General features: G+C 37.3%; 1 protein-coding gene across 1 annotated transcript in view; it reads right to left on the bottom strand.

The window, feature by feature from the left end:
• The window catches only part of dctd (dCMP deaminase), a 300,948-nt gene extending 283,855 nt beyond the window's left edge, over positions 1 to 17,093 (bottom strand). Inside the window, exon 1 of the mRNA XM_039751047.1 lies at positions 16,972 to 17,093. Coding sequence (XP_039606981.1) covers positions 16,972 to 17,015 — 44 coding nt within the window. The 5' untranslated portion in view covers positions 17,016 to 17,093. The remainder of the gene's footprint in view (positions 1 to 16,971) is intronic.
• Positions 17,094 to 18,453: the final 1,360 nt, after the last annotated feature.

Below are 18,453 nucleotides of genomic sequence, written 5' to 3'. Positions count from 1 at the left end.
TATATACACATATATATACAAATCTACATATATATATATCCACATATATATATATATATAGGTGGGACTCGATTAAAAAATTAATCCAATTAATTAGAGGCTGTGTAAGAATTAATCTTGATTAATCATATGTAATCGACACGTAAATTTGCCCCAAATCGCAAATGTTTTTTTTTAATTTAAAAGGGTTTTAGTGGGTGACAGAATCAAATAATAGACATGGACATGAATATTGTAAACTGAAGCCGTTTTAATTTCTGAGAAAAAAAGCCTTTAAACTGCATTTGAATTCAAAACAGAAACAAAAATATCATCCCTGGTTAAAATTGGGCAGACTTAAAAATAAAGTGGTAGTTTAAGTACTTTAAGTAGATTTTCAGAATAGTATTGTCTTTAAATAATAATAACCAAAATTTCAACATAAAGTGCAGTTTTTCTTCTTAAAAAATAAGTCAGAAACATAAAAGGTAATTTGACCAACTTAATCTTTAAACTCTGAGTAACATTAGCCAAAATTATTTTGTACATTAGGCTAAAACAGTGTGATCATTGAACATTTTGTAATTAGATGTAATTAGAATTACTAACGGTCACGGAAGTCCAATGATCCCCAGTAAGAGCCACAAAGTCCGCTTTCTGTAATGCATCTAATTTTGCTTGCTTTTCAGTGTGCACAAAACCATGCTTTTATCAAGGCTTCGCTCGGTAGTCGAAATGATCAGTCGTAGGAACGCGCTTATTCCGACTCTAACATTTTTGTAGCTGTGATGTGTGCATCAGTGTAATGGATGTACCAGGAAATCATGCATTGACAAAAGTTCCGTTTGCTTGGAATTGAAAGTGTGATTAAATGCGTTATTTTTAACGCTATGGAGTACATGCATCGAAGCTTCTCAGCTGTGCTTGTGCTAATAAAGGGAAACATTTTAAAAATAACGTAACATGATTCTGCTTAACCTAATATTTTTCATACGCCCCAAACCAAGGAGATGTGAAGGTAAAATGAATCGGTAGCGCTGCGTACATACTCAGTGCATCCCTCTCGAATCGAACCTCAATGTGGCATTAGAGGCTTAAGACTCTACAATTAGCCACAGCGTGTGGCTTGTCTATGCGAGTATGTACTGTAGATCGGGTATATATATACATTTATATATATACCCGCGTATCGCAGTGGAGAAGTAGAAGTTATGAAAAAGAAAAGGGAACATTTTAAAAATAACGTAACATGATTGTCAATATACAGTAATTGTTTTGTGAGTGTTATTGAATGTTGCTGTCATCAAGGATTTGATTATCATTATTTGTTTCAATCAGGTCGTATTTGTATGATGTGTTGTGTTCAAGTTACATTCCGTGTTTGTCAATCGTTGTAAAGATAAGAGGTTTCATTCATCGATTAGTTTCTTACTGCATCAATAAACAGCTCGCCTTCCTCTTTATCTGATGTGACAAACTGCATGCACGGTTTTTTTACACTGTCTTCCTTTAGCGTGACATTCACTTTTTCCACCGTGTGCTTTGTTTCCGCAGTAGCTGCACTTATGAATATGATTCTATGTATCAGACGCTTCATATTTTTTTGCTGCCTTCTCAATTGTGTAATTCGGTTTTTGTTCAGCACTCTTTGGAACTGTTGCTTTTTGTCTGTGCACTGCGTCAGTTCACGTGAGCCGCTTGGTGTTCTTGCATCGAAGGTTCCCAGCTGTGCTGGTGCCATCTCGTGTAATGTCAGCTAAGACCCGCACTTAAAAGTTTCTCTCGCAGTTTCAATGAGTTTGTGCCAAACACCACCCTGACCATCTCATCTTCCTCTGCATAAGCACAGTCCTTCACCGTGAATATTTACCGGCAGTGTTTGTATTGGATTGCCGCTGATGGACGGCCTTATATGGGCAGGCACTAAATTACAAACGCTAGTGGCAGCCTGTCTATGAACTTAATTTAATATAAACTTACGGTTCACGCCGTGCTTTGTTTCGCAGTAGCTGTACTTATGAATATGCTTGTATGCATCATTTGCTTCATAATGTTTTTCTGCCTTCTCAATTGTGAAATGGCGCTTTGTGCTCATCGCTGTTTGGAGTTCTTCCTTGTTCTCTACGTACTTATGTAGGAGGCGTGATGATGTCACGAAACTCCACCCCCACGCCATCTCCAACTCAACTCCATTACATTATATGTAGAAAAATAGGTTCCAGTTATGACCCTTATGCGTAGAATTTCGAAATGAAACCTGCCCAACTTTTGTAAGTAAGCTGTAAGGAATAAGCCTGCCAAATTTCAGCCTTCTACCTACGTGGGAAGTTGGAGAATTAGTGATGAGTCAGTGAGTGAGGGCTTTTGCCTTTTATTAGTATAGATATATATATATATATATATATATATATATATATATATATATATATATATATATATATATATATATATATATATATATATATATATATATATATATATATATATATATATATATATATATACACACACATATACATACATACATACTGTGGAGCCGACCCGGACACTACTCACCACCACACGTTTATTTTGTACAATATTTACAAATAATGGTCACTCAGACCCAGTCCCATGTGCATAAACCCCAATATTCAGTCCTGGCCACTCAAATGCCTTTCTTCGGGCCGCATCCACTCTCCTCACTTGCCTCGTCCTCTTCCACCCGACTCTAGCCCTGAATGAAGGGAGACGGCCCCTTTTATTCTCTCCCAGACGAGCTCCAGGTGGCTCCCGGAATTCCCTCGTTGGCCACGCCCCAGCGTGGCGGAAGTGCCGGCTGTTCTCCCTGCAGCTCTCCGGGTACCCTTCTAAATCTTCCCCCCAGCACTTCCTGGTGTGGCAGAAGTGCTGAGGTAACAGGTCCCCAAGGCATTGGGGCGCCTCCTGGCGGTGACCACAGGCCCCTACAGGGTGGGGGTTCCATGCCCTCACCCCGTGGCCCCCAGAGCAACCAGGAAGGCGGCCCCCCCACGTGATCCAGGGTGGGCCTTGACCCTCTTCCAGTCCCTCACGGCGTCCCGGCCGGGTCTTTGCCCCTGGCATCCGTGACTCAAAGAGTTCCATCTTTTCATTCACTTACTGTTGTATTCTCACACCAACCCGTTTTAGACAACCGTGTCTTTCCAGAAGTGTTTAGCATTCAATAAATAAATATGCATGACATTGAGCGTGTGCCTACCCGGCGCAGAGAGGAGTGGGTAAGCCGTTGAACCCCATTTGGGCTGCAAACCGTGGAATTCCCACTAAGTCGTTACTACTACTACCGTGGTCGGGTGTCTTGGTTGATTATATATAGAAAAGCAGCCAAAACCACACAGAGCAATAAAAAGTCTACGTCAGTCACAGGTACATCTGGACTGTGTAAAGACGACGACTCAAGTGACAAGTTGGAGGTGGGCACATGAGCGGGCAGTGCATACTGAACGAGAAATCAGCAGACTAGCATGACGGACGGAGCTGAATGGATGTCCTTCTCCTCTCCTCCCATTCCACACTCCGTGCCGTGCACCCCCATCCCTCCGTCTGGCAGGAGAAGGTGCGACGGTCTGCCAGTTTTCAGTCACGGACGATTGTGTGTTGGTTCGTTCCGTGCATTGTTACAATGTTGCTTTTCTTTCTGATTTATTACATTACCGATTTTACAAATGTTAATTTTCTCCCTGTGCTTAAAAATCATTAAAAAACCAGCCTGATTATGCGGTGTATGGTACGCCGCGGGTTGGATAGTATATATATATATATATATATATATATATATTTATTTACACACACACACATATATATATATTGCTGCAGGCATTTAAATTGCATTATTGCCTTTGTATTCTGATAGTGACATTACTGAAACTGTTGAGTAATGCGATTTCATGGAAACTGTTCAAAAGACAGTAGAACATGCAGTCTCTGAATTAGAGTATACTGCATGTTTTTTAAAACTCTATCCCGCTGCAACTATATTCAGTGTTTCATCTTCACATTGCTCCTGTGACACCCAATAAAATGTCAGGGATGTACTTCTTGTATATGATGTGTGTTCGTAACAAGAAATAAGACAGTGCTTAGCTGAAAAAAATAAGTTTTTTGGATATACAACAGCATTTAGCTCTGCTACTAACTTTAAGTGCTTCGTTGCAGCTATATTCTAGGCTTTGTTTATTAAGAGAAACTATTGTTTTTAATTTAGAAATTCCTTGTTGTGATTTTTATTGTTTAATTGTTACCCCTGAATAAGAGGTACCCCAACTGCTGTGTCAGATTTATGTGAGAAACATTGTGTGTGTGTATATCAAAACTCAATCTGTCACTGCTTCAAAATGAGTTAAACTATAGGAAAGAAACCACAGCTTAACAAGAGTTTCTAGCCTCAGTGTTACCATATGGCAGAACACAATGTACATTTTGTCAATAATTTCTTAATCTTCTATGGCTCTTTCTCCACTCTCACATTCCAGCTGGATCATCATAACAAAATGTGAAATAGCTTGTTAATTACCTAAGCTAGCTAGCTTACAAAAGCATGTACAATGTATTAGTCCTTCAATTATGTGATTGTGAGTTGGCTAGAACTATGACTGCACAACACTGAACTGACTAAAATTGTTGTGAATTAGTTCCGGCTAAATGCACAAGTGAATTAAACTCAAAACACATGTAATCTTATTTATTTATATATATATTTTGATTTTATTAAAATAAAATAGCATTCCATACAAGTAACTCAGACTTTAAAAAAAAAGGGTTTGAAACAAAATCAACCCCACCCAAGAGAAAGAGAGCTAGGCCATCACAGTAAAACTTAAAGCTAGTAAAAATAAGTAAATAGATAAATTAATAAATGAATAAAGGTAAACGGAGCAAAAGAGGGGTGCTTCCTCAATTTAAATGCTTATTCTAAAATGTTATTGATTAGATCCTGCCAAGTTTTGAAAAAGTTTTGTACAGATCCTCTAAGTGCAAATTTGATTTTTTCCAGTTTCAAATAGTACATAACATCAGTTACCCACTGACTTAGAATAGGAGAATTAGGATTCTCTGCAAATCATGTTGAAAAATTAGTGCTGTCAAAAATAATGAGTCTTTTTTTGTTAATTTAAATGATTTTCTGAATCATTGTTTTTTAGATACAGCTCACAATTTTAGGCTTTGTAACAACATGGACTGTTTTTCCTGCCTTGCACCTTTTGCTGCTGAGAAACATCTGGAATGAAGTATGTGGGTTTCAAAATTTTACCATAAAAATGCAGCAAGCTAGAACAGACAAGCTTTTTCTACATCCGGATTAATGAAAAGCTGCGTTTTGCCAAAGGCAGCTAAAATGTCTATCCCAAATACTGAAAAAGTTCACAATTATCTTAAAATTTAAACATTAAAAATATCATTAAAATAACAAAAGCAAAACCAGACATATTGCAGTTATTTTCTATTTTTGTTGATGACTAAAGAAATCACAGAAAAACTGGTTACACTGAAAGTCAGAGTAAAAGGCCTTTAGTCGCTAATTAATTTCATGTAGAAAAACACAATCAAATTAGAACCTCTGTTAAAAGAAATATAGAAAAAATACTTTATCAAGAAGTGTCAACAGCTGAAAACTCATCAAATTATAGTAATAGACTTTAGAACTGCATTAACAACCAAGAATGATATCAAACACGATACCCAGGTTTGGCAAACAGATGTTAACAGCAAAAGTATTACTTTCTAAAATAATTAAGTTTAATATATGAAGTTATTTCTAACGCCAATATACATCACTTTAGTTTTATTTATATTCAAGTGCAAAAGACTGGGATTAAACAAGTTCTGGATTTTTTTTTTTTTTTAAAGAGTTGGATAATAGAGAATAGTGTATACAGAAGGATCAGTGATAATAAATCTGTTTATCATCTGCATAGATATGAAACTGAAAACTAAACTGGCAAATAATTTTACCTAAGGGTGATAAATACTGTATATTAGAAATAAAATAGGTACTAAGATTGGAGCTTATACAAATAAGAATGAGTGTAGAATGAGATCTAAAAATTTTTGCTTCAACTAATTGTCTTCAGTTTAACAAATACATTGAAAACTATTTTAAAGCAGTGCTAGATGCAGCATGTGTGTTTAAATGATACAGGAGGATCAGATGGTTTACAGTGTAAATGCAGATAAATGGTATAGAAGAAGCAAGACAGAAATTGTCGCAGTTAACAAGTAAATTATTTAATACTTGGACAAAGTCTGTTACGGTACTATGGTCGGATGCGAGACCAGGCAGAAATTTTTCATAAAGTTATTTGAAATCATGTTGAAAGTGTAACTGATGGGCAACAATCGTTTCCAAGATTTTTAATTTGAAAGGATGAAATTGATCAGTAATAATATCTATATTTCTTCATTAATGGGAAAATGACAACCATATTAAGATAATCAGAAACTACAACAGAAGTAAAAAAAAAATTATATGCAAACGAGAAGTGTGAAAAGGGACATTTTAAACTTTTTAAGTAAGTATGAGCCGCATCAAGGGAATATCATGAAGCTTTATAAGAGAATTCGATATTTTACCTAGGTCAGCAGTATTTACACAAAAGGGTTAAGCCTAAAATGAAATTGTATTTATATATAGATGCACAGTCATGGTTGGAGAAGAAACAATATGTAATTTTTTAACCTTGATGGTAAAACAGCACAACCTTCTGATTGTCTTCATTTGAAGAAAGAGTAAAAGTAAAAGAAAGAGAGAGCAATTCTTATTAGCAATTGCAAGAAAACAGCAATAATTTTGTCGAGTCTTTAGTTTTTCTGATAATCTTTTACTTTCTCTATCAAGATCTTTTGTTGAGTTTATGTTGAGGTGACAGTCATTTTTAATGCATTTCTGAATTAAATGATTTAAGACTCAAGGAGAATAATCTGTATTTTTATGATAGCTGATTTACCTAGGTAGAATGTGTCTGATAATGCAAATAATTAATAGTTAAAAAAGCTGACAAAATGACTTATAGAATTACAAAAAAAAGCATTGATTGTACAGTAAATCATAGCTTCAAATCAAAGCTTCAGTAACAAGATCTGTTGAAACTTTCTTCCAAAAACAGTAATGAACAAGAATATATTATGTTTGGGTATATACTAATTTAAATCACCTTGCACAAGGAAATAATCTAGCAAATATTGTCCTGTAACACAATGATTTGAAAAATTAACATTTGAAATAATCAAGTAAAATATGTTACCTTGCAAATGAGTTTGAGAATGAACAACTTCAGCATAGTTAGAAGTTAACAGTAAATCATAAAAATTGTAGTTCTAAATGCTGAAGGCAAAGAATGAAAGTTAAAATCCCACATCAAAAATATCCTTTATCTAGTCAAGTGCAGCATAGAAATAAATTAAGAGAATTTATTTAAAAATACAGAATTACTTCTTCAAATAAGCAGATGATAAATTACAGTAATTTTTTAGGAGAGCTACACCAGAAATTTATAATTTGATATATTCAAATAAGCTAATATCACAAATATAAAGTAACAATTACAAGTAAGTGATGCTGAAAAGGCATCTCAAAAAAACATCCACTCCAAAATTTAGAATGCAGCTTGCGCAAATATCCTGTAGGAAATGCCTCAATCAAAGTGACCAAATTATTTTAGGTAGTAAATCTTTCTACAAGAACAAGTATATACAGTACATGTTCTTTACCAGGATTGTATCATAAACTGGGAAAGCCTTATTACATAGTCAGTGAATATTTAATAAGACAGAAAGATATTTCTGTATTATTTTCTTAAAATTTACTTAAGCATAGTTGATCAGTAAACACTACAGTTGGGAGTTAAACTAGCACCATCTACAATAACAGAAGACACATCAGCCCTTTTATGTCTCACCAACATGCAAAATGTTGCCATCAACAAAACTTCTTTTCACACTGGGTGCCCTTATTCCTTTAATAGTCATATGGATTTAGCAAATTATCCCCTAACAGCTGACCTTTTTAGATTACTGAGCGTTTTCATGGCCATATCCTTGATTTACAGTAGTTATTGTATTTAGGCTGGATGTTAATGCATTACATGATCATAACTGTTCTACTTCAAGATGGCAGCTTATACCACATGCTGTCTGATAAATGACTGTGACTGAACTCTACATACTGGAAGTGCAGTCAGCTAATTATTTCACTGTTTACATGTTTATTCTCCTCACTGACTCAATCCAGTTTTTACAGTTTTGTTAAAAACTTCAACACCAGATTGAACAATTGCATCAATGTAGTTCCTTTACTGACAGACTTTTTCTAATAAAGTCAAAGTGCCTTTAAGGTTCACTTTAATAATCTGAAAACTTAGAATACAAGGTTTAGGAGTAAAAAAAAACGTTAGTTGTTCACTGTGATATTTATGACAAAAACCTAAAAGCATTCCACAGTGAAATAAACCAAGCAAAGAAATCTTACTTCACCAATCTCATTTATAGTCACAAAGATATTCTTTTCTCTTTTCTGCTACTGACAAATTAGTTCTCTCAAATGAGAAATGTATTGAGTCTGCAATGTTTCTCAATTCCTTGATTACTGACACTATGAAGATGTGTCTTCTTCATCCTCAATATTTACCCTCAACATTTTATGATACTACAGGTAATCTGTGTGTAGTGTTGGATTGGTACTAATATTCTGACTTTGGTATCGATACCAGCTTTCAGACTGATACAAATAATAATTAACACAAAATCACACTCCTACCTGGTGCGTCACACAAATGCACATTTCACCTGATGCACTACTTAAACCTGAACAAATGATTTTCTGGCAAACTAACTGTGCTAATCTTGGTAAATAAAAATAATAAATAAATGAACAAGTAAAAATAAACACAAAAAGGAATTTTCAATTTTAAAAATAGTCTCACTGAATAAACATGAAAATGAAATTTTAAATATGATCCATGTGTCAGATATGTCACGTGTCATAAGTTACAGCTGAACAAATATAATATGCAATACATGAACACATTTTCACTTAGAGGTTCACCAACAGCCATTCTGTAGTATATCACAGCTCACTGACACACTTTTACATTTCATACAATATATTTGGGAAATGTTATCTTACAACTTTAAATGATCATGTAATAAAGTATTTTGTTGCTTTTTACCCAGTTAAGAAATAAAATGTGAAACTGCTAAGGTGTATGCACAACTACTTAACTTTATCTAGCATGAAGCCCTTTAAATTGTAGCTATGATTACACACAAAAACTGAGTAACTCAGCTACAGTGGTGTGAAAAACTATTTGCCCCCTTCCTGATTTCTTATTCTTTTGCATGTTTGTCACACAAAATGTTTCTGATCATCAAACACATTTAACCATTAGTCAAATATAACACAAGTAAACACAAAATGCAGTTTTTAAATGATGGTTTTATTATTTAGGGAGAAAAAAATCCAAACCTACATGGCCCTGTGTGAAAAGTAATTGCCCCCTTGTTAAAAAATTACCTAACTGTGGTGTATCACACCTGAGTTCAATTTCCGTAGCCACCCCCAGGCCTGATTACTTCCACACCTGTTTCAATCAAGAAATCACTTAAATAGGAGCTGCCTGACACAGAGACGTAGACCAAAAGCACCTCAAAAGCTAGACATCATGCCAAGATCCAAAGAAATTCAGGAACAAATGAGAACAGAAGTAATTGAGATCTATCAGTCTGGTAAAGGTTATAAAGCCATTTCTAAAGCTTTGGGACTACAGCGAACCACAGTGAGAGCCATTATCCACAAATGGCAAAAACATGGAACAGTGGTGAACCTTCCCAGGAGTGGCGGGCACCAAAATTACCCCAAGAGCAGAGACGACTCATCCGAGAGGTCACAAAAGACCCCAGGACAACGTCTAAAGAACTGCAGGCCTCACTTGCCTCAATTAAGGTCAGTGTTCACGACTCCACCATAAGAAAGAGACTGGGCAAAAACGGCCTGCATGGCAGATTTCCAAGACGCAAACCACTGTTAAGCAAAAAGAACATTAGGGCTCGTCTCAATTTTGCTAAGAAATATCTCAATGATTGCCAAGACTTTTGGGAAAATACCTTGTGGACTGATGAGACAAAAGTTGAACTTTTTGGAAGGCAAATGTCCCGTTACATCTGGCGTAAAAGGAACACAGCATTGCAGAAAAAGAACATCATACCAACAGTAAAATATGGTGGTGGTAGTGTGATGGTCTGGGGTTGTTTTGCTGCTTCAGGACCTGGAAGGCTTGCTGTGATAGATGGAACCATGAATTCTACTGTCTACCAAAAAATCCTGAAGGAGAATGTCCGGCCATCTGTTCTTCAACTCAAGCTGAAGCGATCTTGTGTGCTGCAACAGGACAATAACCCAAAACACACCAGCAAATCCACCTCTGAATCGCTGAAGAAAAACAAAATGAAGACTTTGGAGTAGCCTAGTCAAAGTCCTGACCTGAATCCAATTGAGATGCTATGGCATAACCTTAAAAAGCCGGTTCATGCTAGAAAACCCTCAAATAATGCTGAATTACAACAATTCTGCAAAGATGAGTGGGCCAAAATTCCTCCAGAGCACTGTAAAAGACTCATTGCAAGTTATCGCAAACGCTTGATTGCAGTTATTGCTGCTAAGGGTGGCCCAACCAGTTATTAGGTTCAGGGAGCAATTACTTTTTCACACAAGGCCATGTAGGTTTGGATTTTTTTTTCTCCCTAAATAATAAAAACCATCATTTAAAAACTGCATTTTGTGTTTACTTGTGTTATATTTGACTAATGGTTAAATGTGTTTGATGATCAGAAACATTTTGTGTGACAAACATGCAAAAGAATAAGAAATCAGGAAGAGGGCAAATAGTTTTTCACACCACTGTAAATGCAACAGCATATTCAAAAAGACATTCATTCTTTGTATATGAACTGATTTGTAAATTCGAGTTTAACTTTTTAAACTGTTGTATGTAAACACAGAGGCTGTTTCTGTGCAGCATATTGTAAAGCTTTAGAAAAGCAAGTAAGTTGCTAGTTTAAAAAATAATTTAACAAGTCACAGTGCCTTTCCTTTGTCTTGTTACAAACACATATCAGTTTAATGAGCACCACGAAAGAATGAAATAATGAAATAAAGCAGCAGGATTTGGTTAAAAAACGCAAACACATGAAGAATTCTTTAAATCTGAGGTTGCATGTAAAATATGCCACCTACAACTTAAAATTGTACAGTCACGGTTTCTGAATAGCCTAAGTGAAATCTCATACCACAACAAAGTTTCTGTTGTGTCACTATTTAAACACAAAGTTGTAATTTAATATATGTAATTTATGGATATAATTTAAATCCCTGCAAAAAGTCAACTAGAAGTTTAAAAAAAATGTTGCCAGCCCTTATCGAAAGTATATATTTAAATGGATATCAATTTTCACAACATGAATTTTGAAAAATATAGGAAACAGCTATGGATTTATATTGTGACATGCAGGTAGCTGATGATGTGCTGTGGGGGAGCTGAAAGATGGAATGCTGTAAGTGATGGGTCTAGGAGAAAGGCTTCTGTATTGTAAGGGGCGGATACACCTCTTAGGAGATAAGTAACAGGAAAGGTTTAGGGGAAAGAGAAAGGTATGGCGGAATGAAGTTGGAGCAGGGAGTCAGGAGACAAAAAGTGGGAGTGTTTATTATATAAGGAAAGACAGAATGTGAGTGGCAGATTGGTAGGAAAGCTTTCTTGCATTGTTTTGAATGTGTGCTCCATAACCAAGATAAAGGAGTGTAAATTAGGGCACAGTTATCTTGTGGGAAAAAAAACTCTAAGTAAAACATAGAAAACTCCAGTACTTCTGATTTGTGTTTGCTTATTATGATGGTCATTACCATATTATTCATATAAATATATAATATATTCATACAGTGCATCCGGAAAGTATTCACAGCGCATCACTTTTTCCACATTTTGTTATGTTACAGCCTTATTCCAAAATGGATTAAATTCATTTTTTTCCTCAGAATTCTACACACAACACCCCATAATGACAACGTGAAAAAAGTTTACTTGAGATTTTTGCAAATTTGTTAAAAATAAAAAAACTGAGAAATCACATGTACATAAGTATTCACAGCCTTTGCTCAATACTTTGCCAATGCACCTTTGGCAGCAATTACAGCCTCAAGTCTTTTTGAATATGATGCCACAAGCTTGGCACACCTATCCTTGGCCAGTTTCACCCATTCCTCTTTGCAGCACCTCTCAGGCTCCATCAGGCTGGATGGGAAGCGTCAGTGCACAGCCACTTTAAGATCTCTCCAGAGATGTTCAATCGGATTCAAGTCTGGGCTCTGGGTGGGCCACTCAAGGACATTCACAGAGTTGTCCTGAAGCCACTCCTTTGATATCTTGGCTGCATGCTTAGGGTCGTTGTCCTGCTGAAAGATGAACTGTCGCCCCAGTCTGAGGTCAAGAGCGCTCTGGAGCGGGTTTTCATCCAGGATGTCTCTGTACATTGATGCAGTCATCTTTCCCTTTATCCTGACCAGTCTCCCAGTTCCTGCCGCTGAAAAATATCCCCACAGCATGATGCTGCCACCACCATGCTTCACTGTAGGGATGGTAATGGCCTGGTGATGAGCGGTGCCTGGTTTCCTCCAATCGTGACACCTGGCATTCACACCAAAGAGTTCAATCTTTGTATCATCAGACCAGACAATTTTGTTTCTCATGGTCTGAGAGTCCTTCAGGTGCCTTTTGGCAAACTCCAGGCGGGCTGCCATGTGCCTTTTACTAAGGAGTGGCTTCCATCTGGCCACTCTACCATACAGACCTGATTGCTGAATTGCTGCAGAGATGGTTGACCTTCTGGGAGGTTCTCCTCTCTCCACAGAGGACCTCTGGAGCTCTGACAGAGTGACCATCGGGTCCTTGGTCACCTCCCTGACTAAGGCCTGGTGGTTTCGAACTTCTACCACTTATGGATGATGGAGGCCACTGTGCTCATTGGGACCTTCAAAGCAGAAGAAATTTTTCTGTAACCTTCCCCAGATTTCTGCCTCCAGACAATCCTGTCTCGGCAGTCTACAGACAATTCCTTTGACTTAATGCTTGGTTTGTGCTCTGACATTAACTGTCAACTGTGGGACCTTATATAGACAGGTGTGTGCCTTTCCAAATCATGTCCAATCAACTGAATTTACCACAGGTGGACTCCAATTAAGCTGCAGAAACATCTCAAGGATGATCAGGGGAAACAGGATGCACCGGAGCTCAATTTTGAGCTTCATGGCAAAGGCTGTGAATACTTATGTACATGTGCTTTCTCAATTTTTTTATTTTTAATAAATTTGCAAAAAAAAAAAAAAAAAGTAAACTTTTTTCATGTTGTCATTATGGGGTGTTGTGTGTAGAATTCTGAGGAAAAAAATGAAATTAATCCATTTTGGAATAAGGCTGCAACATAACAAAATGTAGAAAAAGTGATGCGCTGTGAATACCTTCCGGATGCACTATATAAGCAAAACACATACATATAGATTTGAGTTATTGCCACTTTTATCCCATTGTGGAGTTAATTCTGAAACAGACTTATGCCTGCTTTGAGAGCAAAATAACGTTACTGATCAAATAAGATGCAATCTTTTAACTTGTACTGTTACACAATTGTAAGAGGAGAAAGAGGAAAGATAACAAGAATAATCGCTTCTAAACAGTGTCCCACACGGCCCCAAAAAATGAAAGGGGGCTTTTAATTCATTCTCTGATTATAATGAGCCCTTCTATAGATGCCCATCAGACTAAGCATTTGTCCAGTTTCTAACTGGTGTAAACAGTTAAAGGTCACACTGAGGTTAATAAGTTTATAAGTTAAACTTATAGGACTGTGGGATGCGGGAGGAGTGCCAGTGCAAACAGTTGTAACAAGTAAACATTAATGCAAGATTCAAACGAAGTGGCTACTTTACTTGTTTAAACCAACGATGACATTAGCAGTTCCATGTGTTAATACCAAAATAAAATGTATTTACTGTTTCAGTGGTTAGAAGGACAAAGCATATCCCAAGTATTAATACGATGTTAACAGAGACGTGTGATTACCAAAACGCGGAGATAGTAGGACAAGCATAATAGCATATGTCACTGTTAAATATGGATCTGCAAACACTGAAATTATGTCTTTCATTTGGCTTTTGAAGGTAAGGTGTCGTTTATTAGTATAACCCGGAAGTGAAAGCAAATGTCATATATTTGAACGTTACCGATTTTCTGATGATACAACTAGGCAAACTCCTCATAATCAAAGCAAGTGATGATCCAATCAGTCAGCTGCCAATCAATATCATCTGAATTTCACTACAAAAGACTTGACTAGTCATGTTTTAATTTTAGATATGATTAATCACAATTATTTGCATACATTTATGCGATTAATTAGTACATTTTTTTTTTAATCGATTCCTAGTCCAAAAAAAAAAACACATGAAAATGCTGCACTGACCAAAGCACTGCCTGAGGAGATCGCCTCGTTGCCAGCTCCTGATGCGACAATATTTTTCAAAGCTTTAAATAGGCCACATTAATCGCAAAAATTAACAAGTTAACTTTCCTAGGCCTAATTTTTTTTTAACATTATGAAACAACCAGTAATGGAGTACTGCACAATAATGCAGTGAATGCACTTGACTGAGAGAATAGTAGCTATTCTCACGTGATCAGCGTTCTTTGTTGTCACTGGATGGCGTTTTGTTTTGTTTTATTTGCCTTTGCAATTCCGGCATGTTTGACCACTGATTGCCGACATCGATTAACCTCTTCCTCAGGCTCATTTGCTCTTGCGATTCTCTTCCACTCAGTGTAGGCCTGTCTTCTTTGTATGGTCTCTCAGTTGCTCGACTAATTCTCTTTCGCTCTGCATCAGCCTGTCGTAAATGCTAAGTGTGCTCTTCATAGTTTTCTTACTCTTTCTTTGCACATTTAGCATTTGTTTGCTCAGAAGTTGCTCATGAGCTTTGGCTGCGGAACTTTTTGCTGAGGCGTTGGAATAGCGCGTGTGTCTTGAATTGGCGATAGAATTAGATTTGGTTTTGTATACCTTCTCCATGTCTGCAATAGTGGAGTTTGGGCTGTATAAGATGAACCGAGTGCTTCTGTAGCCAGCTACACCAACAGAAGACTGCCGATTTCAGGTGATTCAGAAGAGATAAAGTGAATAAAGCTGAAACGCTTAAGGCAATCAGATCCCAATTTGTCTGCTGTGTGAACTGATTTTCTCGTTGTTTACGGCCACGAGAAACGCCAATCTATATTGGAAAGCACAGCATGAACAGCCCTTACTGCACTTCAACCTGTCAGTAGGCGGAGTCAGTTGATTTAAAAGATGCCGTGGTGATGCTGCACTCCGATTGCAGTGTGAATACTGTCTTTCAGCCCAGATGCCCAGAGATCCTCCCTTTAATCCCTAGCACGAACGTCCCTTTACTTAGCAGGTGAGGAGCATACGCCCTGCCTTGGGTTTGTTTCCTGCCTTGCGCCCTGTGTTGGCTAGGATTGGCTCCAGCAGACCACTAGTTAGGATATAGCGTGTTGGATAATGGATGGATGGATAATTTTGTTACTACAAAATGCTTGTGACACCCCAACTGTTGGAATGACAAATACAATACATTTAATTATTACATACATTACAAAATACATTCCAATAAATGGTGCACTGAAATCATTAACGAGGAAGTCTACATTGACTACTTGGATTTCAACCAACCTTAGATTGGCAGCACAGCTTGTTATGATATAAAAGTCTACATATTGGGCATAAGGCACCCTCAATTATGTGTACAAAATGAAAAAATAATTTTAAATAAGTAATACATATTGGCTTGACTCTGCTTCTTCATGTTGAGGGTGGGGTAATAAAATGTCAGACTTCCCTATTCCCTTCCAAAGTCTCCAGCTCATAATGGAAAACGACTGTACACTTCAAAGCCAGCCGACACTTACAATTTCTCCAGCGCATCCAGTTTCCACTCCCAGGATTCCTCTAAATGAACTATACAGGCATTCGCCTTAGAAGCCAAAACCACTTCATCAGGTCACTCTTAATCAGAAGTAATACCTGCTGTACTCTACGATATTCAGCTGCATAACCAGGATGGATTTGAAGCTCCTTTCCACAATTGAAGTAAGCTCCTTGAAAGATATTACGTTCAAAATAAACTACTGTCCAATCGACAGGGAGCTAACTACAAAACTTAAAGTGTTATGTCTATTAAATAATATATTATTTATGTTGGACTGCTCATAAAGAACTCAATAAGGATTTACAGTAAGTTTAATTGTCAAGGTGTAGTTTTATGCCACATTGTTAATACATGTAAATACTAAAAGAAACGTTACTCAAATGTACATTTTATTATTTGCCATTGCAATGATGTTTGTACGGATAAATGTAACTTGTCAGTGAAAGCGTTATAAACCAAGATTCAACAGGAGAAGGAATGAACATGGCACTTTTTCATATCTCGACAGCCTATGTCAGTACGATGTCAGACAATCTCTAACAGGTAAGTTCCGCCGATTTACTGAACCCATTTCATCACTTTTTAGTGTCGCAGCTAACTATAGAAAACTGAATAAATGCCACATTGTGTCCCTGGTCGGGGCGCCAGCCCGTAACTACGCACACTGCCACTTTGTCCAACAGTCAGACGCCCAAAACTTTCTCGTTCGTTTACGTAATAACCACAACAACTCAAACGTACATAACTAGTTGCTACACGATTTTAAAATGTTTACTCCGGTTCATGGAAAACGGTTTTCTTGCTGATTGCCTAGTATACGCTTTACACCGCCTAACTAGCCTGCACTGAAATGATGCGTGCTCCCGAAGTTCTAACAAAACTCTTAAAGCGCTTTAATCCCATCCAGCGCAACCCACTTATAAAGTTAAGAATGTAAACCAAAATACCATTTGTGCATCTGGGAGGAGCCGGAACTGACTTCTTCACTCATTTTATCTTTGATTTTCCCGCACGCGCCAGCGTCCACACGTGCAAAAAAAAAAACTACACAGGAGTTCCGGGTTGCTACAAAAGCACTGAGGTCTTTCGGGAAATGTAGTTCGAAGACTTTCAATGGCCGCCCTATATTTACTTTCAAGTTTGTGTAACAAGGTTTCTTTTCTAAGGTGGACGGAATCCTTTTTAGGAGCAATAACTTTACATTATTCCCTAGCTCAGAAAGGAAACGTCCTCGTTTCAAGCCTTGTAAATCTACAACCTAGAAAATGCACCAACAAGTTAACAATGTTACACTTTTAAGCCATTACAAAATCTTCAAAACGCTTTGGTAGGGTAGGAGGATGACGAAATCTTTGCTGAGCGGACAAATGGGGAACATCTTCAACAGGAGAAAATGCTTCCCGATTTGTCCCATATTCTGGCTGAATAACAGAATTAGTGTTTGAGTTTTGGCCAAACTGAGTCAAGTTCTCGTTACCTAAATGAACTTCAGTTTTCTGTTGCATCTGAGTAGCAGGTACAAAGGGGGGTTAACCAGATAGTGCAATCAGTTCCGGTAACTTCCCATTTAGGAGGTTCTGGAATGAGTGGCATAGTGGCTGAGGTAGTGGAAAGAGGAGAAGTGTATCTCTTCAGATGATTATAATGGACAACATGTAACTTGGTAGGGTTAAAAGCGCACCTTATTACTTATAAGTTACACCTAAGTCAACCCCAGAAGAACCCATGCGCTCAACAATTTCAAATGGTCCTTTCCAGTGAGGGGACAGCTTCTGACGTGTACAAGTAGGGTCATGCAGCAAAACAAGATCTCCTGGGCAGTATAGCTCATGCCTGACAAGATGGTCATAAAAACGCTTCTCTTGTTCATAAGCCAACTGGTTATTCCTAGGAACTGTCTGGAAAGCTGCTTGGAATTTATTTCTCAGTTGGTTAACATAGTCCACAGGGGTCCCTGAAGCAAATGTAGTGGTTGTTGAGCGTGATGAAAATAGAAGGTCAGTAGGCGTTTGAGCCACTTTACCATGAGTAAGAAAAAAGGCGGATAGCCTGTTCTAGAGTGTGGGCTGGTGTTGTATATAAATGCCACAGGGTTCAGAAATTCATGCCATTCCCCTAAATGTTGCAGTAGGGTTGGTTTCAACTTCTCATTTAGAGTCCAGTTGAATCGCACTACTAGGCAGTACCCCTTTGGATGATAAGGGCTGATTTTGACTTTTTTTACACCTAGTAATTGACAAAGTTAATGGATCAAATCTGACTAAAACTGCCGACCTTGATCTGTGAGCAGATGTTCAGGAATACAATGTTGAGTGATAAAGTTCTCAAAAAAGCACTGAGCAACTGTAGCAGCATGTTGATCTTGTAATGCAAGTTTACAAACTTTGTGAAATAGTCTTGTATGACTAAAACATATTTTGACATGAAGT

The sequence above is a fragment of the Polypterus senegalus genome, chromosome 4 (assembly GCF_016835505.1).
Source record: "Polypterus senegalus isolate Bchr_013 chromosome 4, ASM1683550v1, whole genome shotgun sequence".
Classification (NCBI taxonomy): Eukaryota; Metazoa; Chordata; class Cladistia; order Polypteriformes; family Polypteridae; genus Polypterus; species Polypterus senegalus.
This window is presented reverse-complemented; position numbering and strand designations above follow the sequence as displayed.